At 37.7% G+C, this 13,015-nt stretch overlaps 1 protein-coding gene across 2 annotated transcripts in view; it reads left to right on the forward strand.

The window, feature by feature from the left end:
• Positions 1–12,381, forward strand: part of COX7B2 (cytochrome c oxidase subunit 7B2) — a 101,191-nt gene extending 88,810 nt beyond the window's left edge. The window contains exons 2-3 of one of the 2 annotated variants that reach the window (XM_040484534.1): positions 5,409–5,514; positions 11,971–12,381. In XM_040484534.1, coding sequence (XP_040340468.1) covers positions 12,030–12,269 — 240 coding nt within the window. In that variant the 5' untranslated portion in view covers positions 5,409–5,514; positions 11,971–12,029 and the 3' untranslated portion in view covers positions 12,270–12,381. The remainder of the gene's footprint in view (positions 1–5,408; positions 5,515–11,970) is intronic. The other variant, XM_040484544.1, reaches the window with a different exon arrangement.
• Positions 12,382–13,015: the final 634 nt, after the last annotated feature.

Here is a 13,015-nt window from a genome sequence, read left to right on the forward strand (position 1 = left end):
ATGGGGATATGTCTTTGGGATCCCCAGTGTGACCGTCTCTTTCTTGCCCTTCTCCACACTCGTGGCTCCCTCCCTCCTCTGGACTACTGAGGTCCATTTTTTTCCCCACAGCATCTCCATCCTGCCTACACTCTTAATTGTGGCCTCTTCTCTACCTTTATTTGTGGAGTTTGTTCTGCCAGTCTTTAGGTGGTTTTCCGGGTTATTTACCAGAAATAATATTTAAACTACCTAATTTGATGTGAGTGTTTTCTTGTTGTATCCATGGGACAGGGTGAGCTCAAGGTCCTGTTACTCCATCATCTTTCCAGCCTCCCTTGATCTCTTTATGTTGGGGCAATATCCTTCCATACATTCTCACACTGAGTACAGTTCACACATTATAAACTGATGTTTTGGCTAAAAGTGGTTGTTGTTGTTATGGGGCTGTTTTTTCAGTCAAATAAATGAATGTTTTATATGGGGAATTCCTGGCATTATCTAGCTGCTGGGTGTATGTTTTACCAGTATTTTAGACTTTGCCAGTATTTTGACAGTTACCATTTGCAGGCTGTTAGATTACACGTGGCATTTTAGAGGAGTACCTTCATAACCTAGCTTCTATTCAGTCCTTCATGAAGCATGGCTACTATTCATTTCCCAATATTAATCCCAAAATTTTCTTAGTTATTCTCTGTGGCTCTTTAAATTATAAAGTTATAGGGGATCCTGCAACATCATGAACTCAGAAGAAAATGGAGGAAATGGCTCCACCTTTGCTCAGATATTATTAATTCTGAACAAAATTAGATTCTAACTATCTTAACTCTGATTATTTTGTGTCTACTCAGTCTTATAAATTGCCTACATTTATTTTTAAGGAAGTCTTCCAAGCTTACTGCTATTATTTCTTAGTAACATTAAAAGCAAGTTTTTATGGTGATTATAATATGAGGTTCAATCAAGATGAAAATGGATTATAGAATAGGCAAAAAGCCAGAAGTTTTATTTCAATATGATGCTTATGTGCCACTGTTACATGTGCTGCTGTTTTGAGCTTGACATTAAAGAAGACTGTCTTGATTTACATATCTTTTAACTTGAAGGTCTCCATCAAAGGAGAAGTATTTGAAAACTAAATTTTAGCATTGATAGTTGGAGAAAAGGCCTTAGTAAGTGTCTTCATTCCCATTCTTTGTGTCTGGTTGAGTGGATTTGAGAACTTAACTCATCCACCATTATTAATCCAGGAAGCTCCTCATGAATCTGGATGAGAAAGGTACCTTTCATTTTTGATGACATAGCATCCTGATCATATCTGTTATAACACTTTTCATATTGAAACCTTATGATTATCTGTCTCTTCCAATAACTGAGCATTCCTGAAAGAATGGGCCGTTCTTATCCATTTTTGTAACTCCAGTGTTGAGCAGGCTGTAGTCACATAAGAGGAGCTCAGTGTAAGCATGCTTAAGCAATAAAATAATCTCAGTATTATTTAGGGTTTCTAGAGGATCTTTTCATTATGCAAAAAAACTTTAGAGGGCAACTTTCAGTTATAGAAATAAATAGAAGAGTATGTATGGGCCCATTCTCACACAGTTGTAATTGCCCATAACACTGACTTCTCTGGGCCTGTGCAGCACATTTATTTGAAGCTTTTGTCACAGAAACAAAATTTGGGAGATAGAACAAACTGTAGAGAAGCTAATTCCTGGTCCCTGTCATTTAATAAATAAATCTCTGGGTTTTTACCTCTACCCCCAATGGACCTTTGATTTGATCAAAATTTTCTTCCATTATAGTGGACTTTTTTTCTCTCTCTCATTTTAGTATGCATTCCACCTTCCTCTTTTAACAGCATTCTATTGCTTTTAGGAAGCCATCCATCTTCCATTCTCAGTCAATGTTCTTATTCTAAGGAGGGCAAAGGATTCAGGTCCCTCACCTATTTCTATACTTAGATCTTTGTGCCTTTTTCTCAGAATTAGCTTGCATTAGAAAAACACATACATGAGTTTGGTTCTCCACCTTTCTTTTCAAATAGAATATAAGTCTAAGAAAGGCATAGTTAGAGTTATGTATTTGCTATCTGCCCCCCATACTCTTATTTCTACCCATGTTCTTCCTTAACTATGTTTATAATATCAAGTCATGAATGTCCAGTGACCAATTACTGAAGACATTAAAGGACAATTTAAAGTGATGTCTGTGTCTTTAGATCTTATGATTTGGATTTGACAAATGTGATAAAATACATTATATAAACAAACCCACGATTTCATCATCAGCAATGGTTGTAAGCCATATAAATGGCTTGCGTAATCAAAATTATGGCCTGTTTTGTGTAGAAATCTTATTTTCCAATTAACAAATATTCAAATGGTTAAATTATACTAATTTAAGAGTGCCATTTTTAGTCTGTGACATTTTAGACTCCATTAGATTAATGAAAGAGAAGCTGAAAGTAACCTCCTTGAAAATAGAATTCTAACTTGGAAGTCTTAGAATTTCAAAACAAGAATCTGTGTTCTGAATTTCTGTTGCATGTGTTTAGATGGGTAACCTCTTTTTTAGTGTCCTTCCCTCAGGAACTTAAAAACTAAAATGAAATATCAGCTCACTAAAGCAGAATCCCTGCCCCAAGGTTTGGCAAAGTGCATCCTGTCTCACTGTTTCTTCTGAGGCATTTACAAGAAAGAAGAAAAAAGATCAGTTTACTAGAGTCAGCCCCTCTGGCTTTCTCACTTCCAAATAATGGAGCCTAAATGGAAGAACAAAAGAAGAACAAAAGAACAACATCTTGTTAAAAGTTTTCAAAATTATATGAAAGTGAAAAGAAAAAAAAAAAAAGTATACTAAAAGAGAGAATGGGCCTGGAAAAACAACTTGGAGGGTTATCATAGTTACTACTTCAGGGCTGTGAAGTGCTCTTCTCATCAAATGGAATTTCTCTGCAAATGCTTCATAAGTTTCCCAGATGATGACAAGAACAAAAGCCTTACTCATAAAGGTTTTATTTACAGATGTATTTGAGCAGAGTTTAGGAGGGCAGAGATAGTCTAAATCGGAAATAAAAAAATCTGGAGATTTCAGAAACATGGAAGAAAGGATTATTTTGCAGCACTAAATGTTCCAATCTGAATTTGGGATTTGATCAAAATTAACCTCTGGAGTAGAACCTTACTGGCCTGATTTCAGGTTAGAAATCAAAGACAGTTTGCGTGAAAAATGGAAGCATTCAGTTAAATGCGTCTTTCAGATTTCAAATGTCTTTGATATCTAAAAGTTAAAATTTAAAATTTTATCAGTGACATATTTAGATTTATCAGTGACATATTTAGATTAAATGCAGGGATGGCTTGTACAGTTGCATTTCAATATTTAAATGGAAGTTTCAGATGATGCGATGAGGGGTTATTGATGTAATTCTAATGGCCACTCTAGAATCATGCTATCCTTCTATTCACAGAGCATTTAATGAATAAAGGTAGATGTGGAGAGGAGGGAAATATCTGCACAAATATTAAAACTGCAGAAGTTAGAATCACATAATGAAGGCTAGCGTTAATTACTCCTATGAGTGTTGTTAAGACACCCTGAGCTTAACACACACTCTAAACTCCTTCAGTCATATGTTAAAAGTCCCCACTAAAAAGTGATTTTGTTGTGAAATTTCCTTCTGGAACTATGAAACTATTGGAAATGAGTACAATGATGTAACAGCATTGAGAGCACAGAGACATTCGTTGGTGTTCCCTGAAGTGTGTTCTGAAAAACACTAATACAGAGATACGCTCCAGGGGGTGGGGGTGGGGGGTTGGGGAGCATGGCATGTTCTGCTAAGTTTGGAGAGTCCCACATGCCATTCCTCTCAGAGAATAGCCGTGTATGTTAGCACAATACAGGTTTAGAAAATACTTGAAAAAAAAGAGTTTCACTTTATTACCTGTGTATTTCCTAAACTTAGATGACTTTGAAGCTCTTTTTAAAAGTAACACCTACTAACATCAAACAGAACTAGTAAAATAGGCACATCTTTTGGGAAATATTGATAATAAGGTTACTTTATGATTGAAATCAGTGTCAAGCTAGTAAAGCTAAGAGATAAATGATGTATTCCAGTCACTGGAATGGAATATTTTTCTTTTGAAGTTAAAAAATTAATTCCCACACTCTATACATCAAGTTCTGAGATTTCCAGTGGCATGAGATAGCTCCTCAGAGGCTGTCATCATTAGGTGCCTGTGCCAAAGAATTGTGTTCTGGCTCTGCAAAGCTGAGGATTAGATACAGAAATATGACTACAGAAAGAAGAGACTGGCATATGCTGAGACCTTAATTGCGTGAACTGTCCAAGCTCAAGTCCTTATCATTACTCATTGAACATTTGCAGTATTCTTCTGTAAATCCTTCCCCATACTTGTACCAGAGTAATGTCTAAACTGCAAATCTGACCATGTAACTCACACCCCTCATGTCTCTCAGTGACTCCATATCATTTTCTGTACAAAATTTTCAAAGTTTCTAGAATTTATTATAACCATGATATTCTTATTTTCCAAGATTAAGTGGGAGAAATGCTGTGCATTTATCCAGATGTTTTGACTTGCTGTATCCACTGAAATAGCCTCTTCTAGAAGGACCTGACTATACAGCAGTCTATGAACTATGGAATGCAGTTAATATAAAATCTTTTTTTTAATTAATTTATTTAGTTTGAGAGAGAGAGAGCATGCCTGTGCAGAGGAAAGGGGCAGAGAAAGAAGGAGAGGGAGAGAATCCCAAGCAGGCTCCACATTGTTAGCATGGAACCCGATGTGGGGCTCGAATTAATCAACCATAAGATCATGACCTGAGCTGAAGTCAGACACTTAACCGACTCAGCCACCCAGGCATGCCAGTATAAAATATTTTGAGAGTAACCACAGAAGCCCTTTAACAATTATATTACCTAATATAATGTCCCTATTTCTAGTCTTTGAAATGGATTGAAATGTAAAATTAACATGGACACGTGGACATCCACTTTGAGGAAATTTGCTGGGCCTACCAAAGTTTAATAGAAAACAAAATAAGAATTATTGCACAATCATGCCACTGACTCGAGGTGTGGCATGGAGAAAAGCCCTCAGTCTCTCTGTTACTGGTGTATTCTCTTACATATAGCTGTCAGAAAGGGTGGAGATGAGTATAGTTGAAAGCACTTTGTGATTAAAAAAATATATATTGGGTACTTAATGGTTGAATCACATTAATGTGATCAGGTCCATGAAAGAAACTGTCTGAGCACTATGACTATTCTCAGGATGGACTTTATTGAATACTTCTAGCATTCTAAATAGGATAGAATTGGTCTGTTTATTTAGATTTTGACTGTGAATAGAATTTGAAGGAGACTACATACTTTATATCCCTTCCTTTTTCAGGCAACATATGCCATTTGAGGACATGAACTCACAAGTTGTACACTCTGTTACTTTTCCCTCCTGACATAACCGCTCAGTACTGTGATCCGCCTTTTTATTTGTTCAGGTAACATCCATTTATGTAACTTTTTAGGCTTAATGAAGTGACATAAAACACAGCCTTAAGCAAATGGTTGTACCGGCCATCAATTCAGTGACTCAGGAGATGATACCATTACATATGAAATAGAATCGTTGTTCGGCATTTCTACCAGCAGCATCGCTGCTTGCAGGGCTTCCATACTTCTTAAGGAGTCGTGATGGGAGACGCTTTGCACTGTGTACCCTTAATCTTTCCCTGAGCAGCATAGTCTTCTGAGAAATACATCTATGAACAGAAGGCACCGCAGGTTATGTGCATTTTCATTTCAAGAAGATTGCCTTTTTTATCGTTTCTTATCGTGTGTCAGTATTCTGACGCTGTAAAAAAGAGTAAAAATAAAAGCAGGTGGAAATGAAGGAGTTACAATTGAGTAATGTCGTCTAGGAGCATCAGCTTTGAAAATACCATTCACTATACAGCATTACTAGTATTTTTCATGTTTTTAAATGCTGCCAAATGTCTCTGTTGACTAACTTATTCCCAAGGGCTCCCTATCAGTGAGGTCACTCAGGTGCTGCTTTTTAAATTACCATGGTGGTGATTCAATTACTACTCTACTCCTCCAGTGGCCTAAAAGAATAAATGGTCTTCCTAAAATGTTTTTCTCTTTGGAAAGGTCTAGTGTGTTAGGGCTGGATAGGACCTTAGAGATCATCTGATTCAGTGTTCCATAAACTTGTCTGATGACAAGACTTCTGAGAACTTGCTTAAAAAAATATAGATTCTCCGGCTATTCCCCCGTATGCTCTGTTAGTCTAGGCATGTACATTTTGTAACAAAGATTCCAGATGACTCTTAGTATTAGGCAGGTTTGGGAAAAGCCAAATTAGTCCCACTTTTTTCTTTTATTTTATAGACGAGCAAGCAGATGCCCACATAGACTAAGTGATTCATCTAAGTTGTATACTGCACAACATTTTAAAAATTGAGATTAGTTTGAGAAAAAATGTTGGTAGGCAACCTTTATGCAGGCCATGGCAGGGAATGGGAGTATGTTTTTTCTTAGAATTTAAGCTTCTGTATTGAATAGAACAGTGCCATTTAGAAGATTATGGGAGAAGTGATAGGAGACACTTTGTTCTGAACACAACAGTGGTTCTTAACTGGTGATGATTTTACTCTCTAAGTGACATTCGTCAATGTCAGGAGATATATTTGTGGTGTCACGAATGAGGGGAGGAAGATACTACTTACCGGTATGTTGTATACAGAGGCAAGGATGCTACTAAACACGCTGCAGTGCAAGAGTATCTTCCCCAACAAGAAAGAATTACTTGGCCCAAAATGTCAATAGTGCCCAGGTTGGGAAACCTTGGTATTCACTCAATCCCATCTTGAGCGCCATCTCTCTGTGAGATACTTACTAGTAATAATTAGGCACATTTGAGAAACAGGACACAGTTTCTCATTTTCTTCCTAAAGTTAGATAGAAAACCTTAATATCAAAACTAAGCAGGACATTTATTGGTCTGTGTTATGCTTCCACCTAGACTGGATGAAGTTGATATTTTTTCCTCAAAACTATACAGTAAATCCTTTTAGGAGCCTCCCTCCTTCTACTCAGGTATCTCGACCTCCCTGTTCCTAGAGTACCTCAAGTATGTCTGATTTGACCTTGCTGCATTCTGTACCTAGATCACTCACACTCTAATTCTCTGGGGTCAGCTACAAGCTACAGTGTCAATGTCTGCGGATTTTGAACAGAAATAGAATTTGGGGCCAAAATCTTAAACCAGATGCTAAGTGAAGGAACTTAGTCAGTTTACTTAGAATAACTTACTTTCCACATCAGACTGATTGTTTTCCCAGTATTTCTCAATTCTAGTTTCTTTCCATCTCTGTTATCAGTACTTAATTCAGATCCTCATCATCGTTTTCATGAGCCATTGAAATAAACACTTAACTTTGAAATAACCTGTTACCTTTTCTGCCGCTTTTCCCATCTTCATACCCATTCTCCACCTCACAGTTATCTTTGTAAAGTGCTTCCCTTCCCCCAGATTTTCCCCCTCTTATAGGTGGTTTCTCCTCACCTGTGAGAATGTTTCTCAAACTTGGATTACATATGGAATCTTTTAAAAGGGGAAACAAATTCTTTCATATTACTTGTACCCTCTTCAATTATTTTATTTTAAAATCACTTATACATGTATAAACATAAAACCAAATTTGTCCTCTTTAATACAGCTATGAAACCAAAATATTTTCAAATTAAGAATGAACGAAACCATACAATAAAGAAAATTCAAAATTACAATATTATTTCAGTATGACCATTAATTAATATTGTCCAGAATCTGTAGCGGTGCTTGCTGTGGCCATAGTTCTTTTATTTTCAGATGACTGTACCATACAGTGAGCTGTGGCATAGCTTGCTTTGTCTAATTCTTCATTTTTTCCCTGGTGTGAACACATACTTAAATATAAAAGCTGCCTCCATTCTTTTCACATTAGCCCAGGATAAACAAATGTAAACGGTGCAAGCAAATTTGCAGAGCAAAGATAAACACAGGAACCAAAATTATTGATAAGCCACATCATCTAGGTCTCATACTATTGTCTTACATTTCTTTAAATTATGAAAGTAAAAATACAGAACACAGAACTAAGAATGGTCATTGTTAACTCACAGTTAACTCACAGTGTGAGTTTGCACACTGTTTTCTCAACCGTGAGAAACACTGATCTATAGAATTGAGTCCAGATGTCATAGCCGGGCATATAAAGTCCTCATTGTACTGCTGTTCTTTCCTCAGCCCTCCAGGCTCATCTGCGGGCGTTTACTTCACTTACTACCTGGTGTTACTGAGCTCACCAGATTGCCCTGTCTGCATACTATTTCGCCCCTCTCTGCTTTTACTTTTGCTAATGTATCTACACCCCACACTCCAGCTTTGTTTTTTATATCTTTTTTCTTAAGTTTATTTATTTATTTTGAGAGCGAGAGAGCAAGAGAGTGTGCCAGAACAGGGGAGGGGCAGAAAGATAGGGACAGAGAAGATCCCCAGCAGGCTCCATGCTGTCGCGCACAGCCTGATGCGGGGCCTGATCTCACAAACCTGGTGAGGTCATGACCTGAGCCTGAAACTGAGAGTTGGACACTTACCTGACTGAGTCACCCAGGCGCCCCTGTTTTTTATGTATTCATCATTCTTCAAGATCTAGCCTAGGTGTCATTTCCTCTAAAACCATTTCTAGAACTCCAGGTTGAAATGTAACTCCTCTTGTGGACCGAGGACATTCTGTGTTCATCTCTAGCCTGTCTCTCCCTTGACAGTGACTGTTCATTCCCTCACTCTCCTATAAGCTTCTTGAGAGTAGGCATGGTACCCTGGCACCCAGCCCAAATCCTGACACACCGATAGTCACGCAGTAAATATAGTAAAGGGAAGCAAACCATTTTCAATTAAAGGGTCATCTCTAGTAACCACATTGGGGTTTTTTGTTTGTTTCCAATATTCAGAATTGGATATACTTTAAGAAAACATGATAGCTGAAAAACGTACCAGATTTAGAATCAGAGGACTTGAATTCATGTCTTGAATTCGTTTGTTCTCATGTATAAAATGGAGATAAATATCACCATTGCAGCACTGTTTTTACAAATGTGCAAAATTCTGTGACAATGTCTGGCAAACAGGCATATATCCATTAAACATTGGTTTCCTTACTATATTACTGCTTTGCTTCTTTTTATGGCCTTTAGTGATTTGAAATTATTTTTGTTACCACTGAAGCTTCAAATATATATACTGCCTTATTGCACTTAGATTGAAGTCTAGTATTAGTTATTTTTCCTAAACTGAGTTTCAGCATTGCTGTATAAAATAGATGACACGATCAGTTTTTCCTTTTTATCCTCATAGAATACTTCATTCTCTTTAACTATTTATATTTATTCAGAATGTATTTTTCTTTTATTGCCACAGGCATGAGAGAACCTCTGCTTTGTTCTTAATACCTAGAGAAATCTGTCTTCTTCCATCTCTTTGTAGTCTGTTTTCATCAGAAAGCATCTACTTTGAGAAGTATTTTCTTTACCTGTGTTACATTATTGAATTTCTTTTTTTTTTTTTTTTATGATTTCATATGGATATTAGACCCTGTAGCTTCAATTCTTTGGTAATAGGCTTAGGACTCTTGATAACATGAAATTTATCATAAAAATAAGTTATGTAGAGTTGAACAATATGGAAAATTTTTCTAATCCATGGGTTTGCAGCTCTTAACATGCATTTTTTAAGCAAAAATAGATAAACGTAGATATGAAAGCAACCGAGACAGATGCCGCTGATGCTGACAAGGAAAAACAAAAAAGGAATGAAAGACTGCAGTTTGTTTCTTACAGTATGAAATGCCAACTACAAACTACAGGAGTTCCTAAAAGGAAATCTTAACAGTGGATACTTACTAGTACAAGAAAATTCAGGCTAGATGGAAAAGAAAAGCTTCACAGATATGGGAATAACCAAAGGATGAATTAAACTGCAAAGGGATGTGATCAGTGTCACTAGAGACAAAGTATCTGAGTTTCAACTTAATGTCTTGAAGATAGGAATAATGAAATCAGTTTGTCATAAACTACCAGGAATACATGAATGACCTACAAGAAATCCGTTATCGCAATTATTCTCTGGTTTTGTGCCATCCTATGTGGCACAAGTATTTTTGTATTGAATTAAGGCTGCACCTGTCATACCCTGACCCTTTTCACCTTCAGCCTACTTTCTGAATTCAATTCAAATTAAAACTTTAGTGCCTTTTGGTGGAGAGATTCGTGACTAACAGGAAAAGAAAAAAAAAAAAAAACACTGAGTATTTGGGATCTCAGAAGAAAGGCATTTGGTTCTCTTTTTGTCCCCTTCATCACAGTCATGAAGAGTACCACTTTACCATCTGGTAGGAAATAAAAGAGAACCTTAGGGTCTTGTTTTCTAAGTTGGGAATCAAGTCATTTGAGTTGGCAAATCTCAGTGAACAGTTACAAGTTTACAAGTACTGACCTCAGGCATTTTTGTGTCCATGTTGCCTGCATTTGGACCGCAGTTAACATACGTCATTGCTAGAGACGGAGCACTGTTTGACAGCTTGCACAAAGAAGAGAAATCGACAGAACTCCACGTTTCTGCTTCCAGATCTCTTGTTCAATATAGCTATCTGTTTAAAAAGTAAAATTATTAGGGCTATTATGACATGTTCATCTGATTTCATGATTTTTTGACTTGTGCAGGGCAGGAGTTACAGGTAGAGAAGGGGGAGATGAGGAAGGGGGTTAAGAGGGGAGGAAAAGGAGCAGCATGAGGAAGAGGTATAACATACTCTGTGAATGCCTTGTAATTCTGACTGAAACCTGAGTTTTGGTATCACTGGACTAGTGGGACATGTTGTGAATTGTCATTTTGTCAGTCATGCTGATTAGTTTGGAGTCTTTCTAGGGAGCAAGTCATTAGCTGTTTGTGAAGAATAGAGAAGATAACACTGTGTGCTTACTTTTGTTGTTGTTAGGGATTATCACATGTAATATTCATGTTACCGAACCCAAGTTCAGCTGCCCATTACCTGGAAGATCACCACTCAAGAGACAAGTTTTGTTTGGAAAGGAATTTGAACTTTATTCAGGAAGCCAGCAACCTAAGGAGAAGGTAGAGTCTTGTCCAAAAGCCAACTCAAGGGTTTCTGCCTGGCCCGAGGGTGTTTAAAGACGTTTAGGGTAGTCAATCAGCAAAGGGAGTGCAGTGGCCTGCAACATTTCTTGATTACATGCAGACTCGATGATGCCAGCTATAAAAGTTATCTCGGTGAGAGAGTGTTGTGCAAGGGGGTCCAATTCTTATTTCATGATGTGCCAGAGTACTCTGTTCTTTCTGCAAAGGAGGTCAAGGTCTACAGATGCACAAAGCGAGGTGGTAAAGTCATATGTGTGATTTAAAAAAGAAAAACATTTTGCTAAAGAACTGCTGGGCTAATCAGAAGGCCTAGGCGGCTTCAGACAGACTTGTTGTTTTCTATGGCCTAGGAAAATTCTGTTCCTTCACTCCTTAAGGCCAGTGGTCTGCAAATCTCAAAGAAAGTGAATTAGTTATGTTATAGATCAAGGACCCTGAGGTCAGCAGGTAAGGAATGTGTTAACTTGAAGCAGGTTAACCTTTAAGACCAGCCAGAGTGCTGTTCCACTCACAGCACCCTTTGGAGCTAGACATTATTGTCTCCATTTGCCATTGAAGAGATTAAAGCAATGAGAGGTTGAGTAACTGCCCAGGTTCATACAGCTAATCTGTAGTAGAGCTGAGACTCAAATCCAGACATCATGTTATCAAAGCTACATGACTGGTCACTCCGTAAGAAGTAGTGGGAGTAAAATATTCGGAGGGAGGAACTGAATGTAGATCAGATGTCATTGCTCATCTTTTGTTTTCCCAGGTCTCTTTGCAAGGAAGTAGACCAGCAGCTGCAATCAGCTGCAGTCCTATCACACCTTCATGATGTTTCCCTTGACCAGAAATGCACTAAGAAGGTTCAAGATTCGAAGCATTCAACAAATTAGACAAAGCCATGAAAAACACTCACCAGATTTTCATGACAAATATGGTAATATTGTGCTGGCCAGTGGAAGCGCTTTCTGTGTTGTTGCATGGGTGTTTACAGCCACACAGATTGGAATAGAATGGAACCTGTCTCCTGTTGGCAGAGTCACCCCAGAAGAGTGGAATGATAAATAACCATCCAAGTTACTGTAATACAAAATTGTTCCCAAGTCGACTTGTTGTTTAAGCACTCTGCTTCTCATTAAAATATAGCATAATTAAAGAAATAAAATACATTTGAAACCTTTAAAAAGCCATTGAAAATCATCATTATAGTGCCTAGAAGCAAGGTAGCAGCAGTCGGTATAGATTATAGGAGGTTATTAATAATAAATATTTGAAAGTGGAATTAATAAAGCATATATTCTTCTGGCTTAATGATTTACACTAGGTATCCTTCAGTGGATGTACGCACATATGTATCTTACAAATTAGTTTAATTATTTGGCAAATTCTATTGAATCTTTCTTGAAAACATATTCATAATCTGACCATTTTTCACATCCTTCATCTTTCCCACCATGATCCGAACCACCATACTCTCACTGGGGTTATTAGAAAAACTTTCTAGCCAGTCTCATAGCTTCTACACATGATGGCCCCTGCCAAACCGGCACCTTCTACCCCACCACACGCAATATTTTTAACACAGCAGACACACTGATCATTTTAAAACATTAGTGATATCATTCCTCTTTTCTTTTTTTTTTTTTCAACGTTTATTTATTTTTGGGACAGAGAGAGACAGAGCATGAACGGGGGAGGGGCAGAGAGAGAGGGAGACACAGAATCGGAAACAGGCTCCAGGCTCTGAGCCATCAGCCCAGAGCCCGACGCGGGGCTCGAACTCCCGGACCGCGAGATCGTGACCTGGCTGAAGT

The sequence above is a fragment of the Herpailurus yagouaroundi genome, unplaced genomic scaffold (assembly GCF_014898765.1).
Source record: "Herpailurus yagouaroundi ecotype Mexico unplaced genomic scaffold, PumYag 28, whole genome shotgun sequence".
In the NCBI taxonomy this organism is placed as follows: Eukaryota; Metazoa; Chordata; class Mammalia; order Carnivora; family Felidae; genus Herpailurus; species Herpailurus yagouaroundi.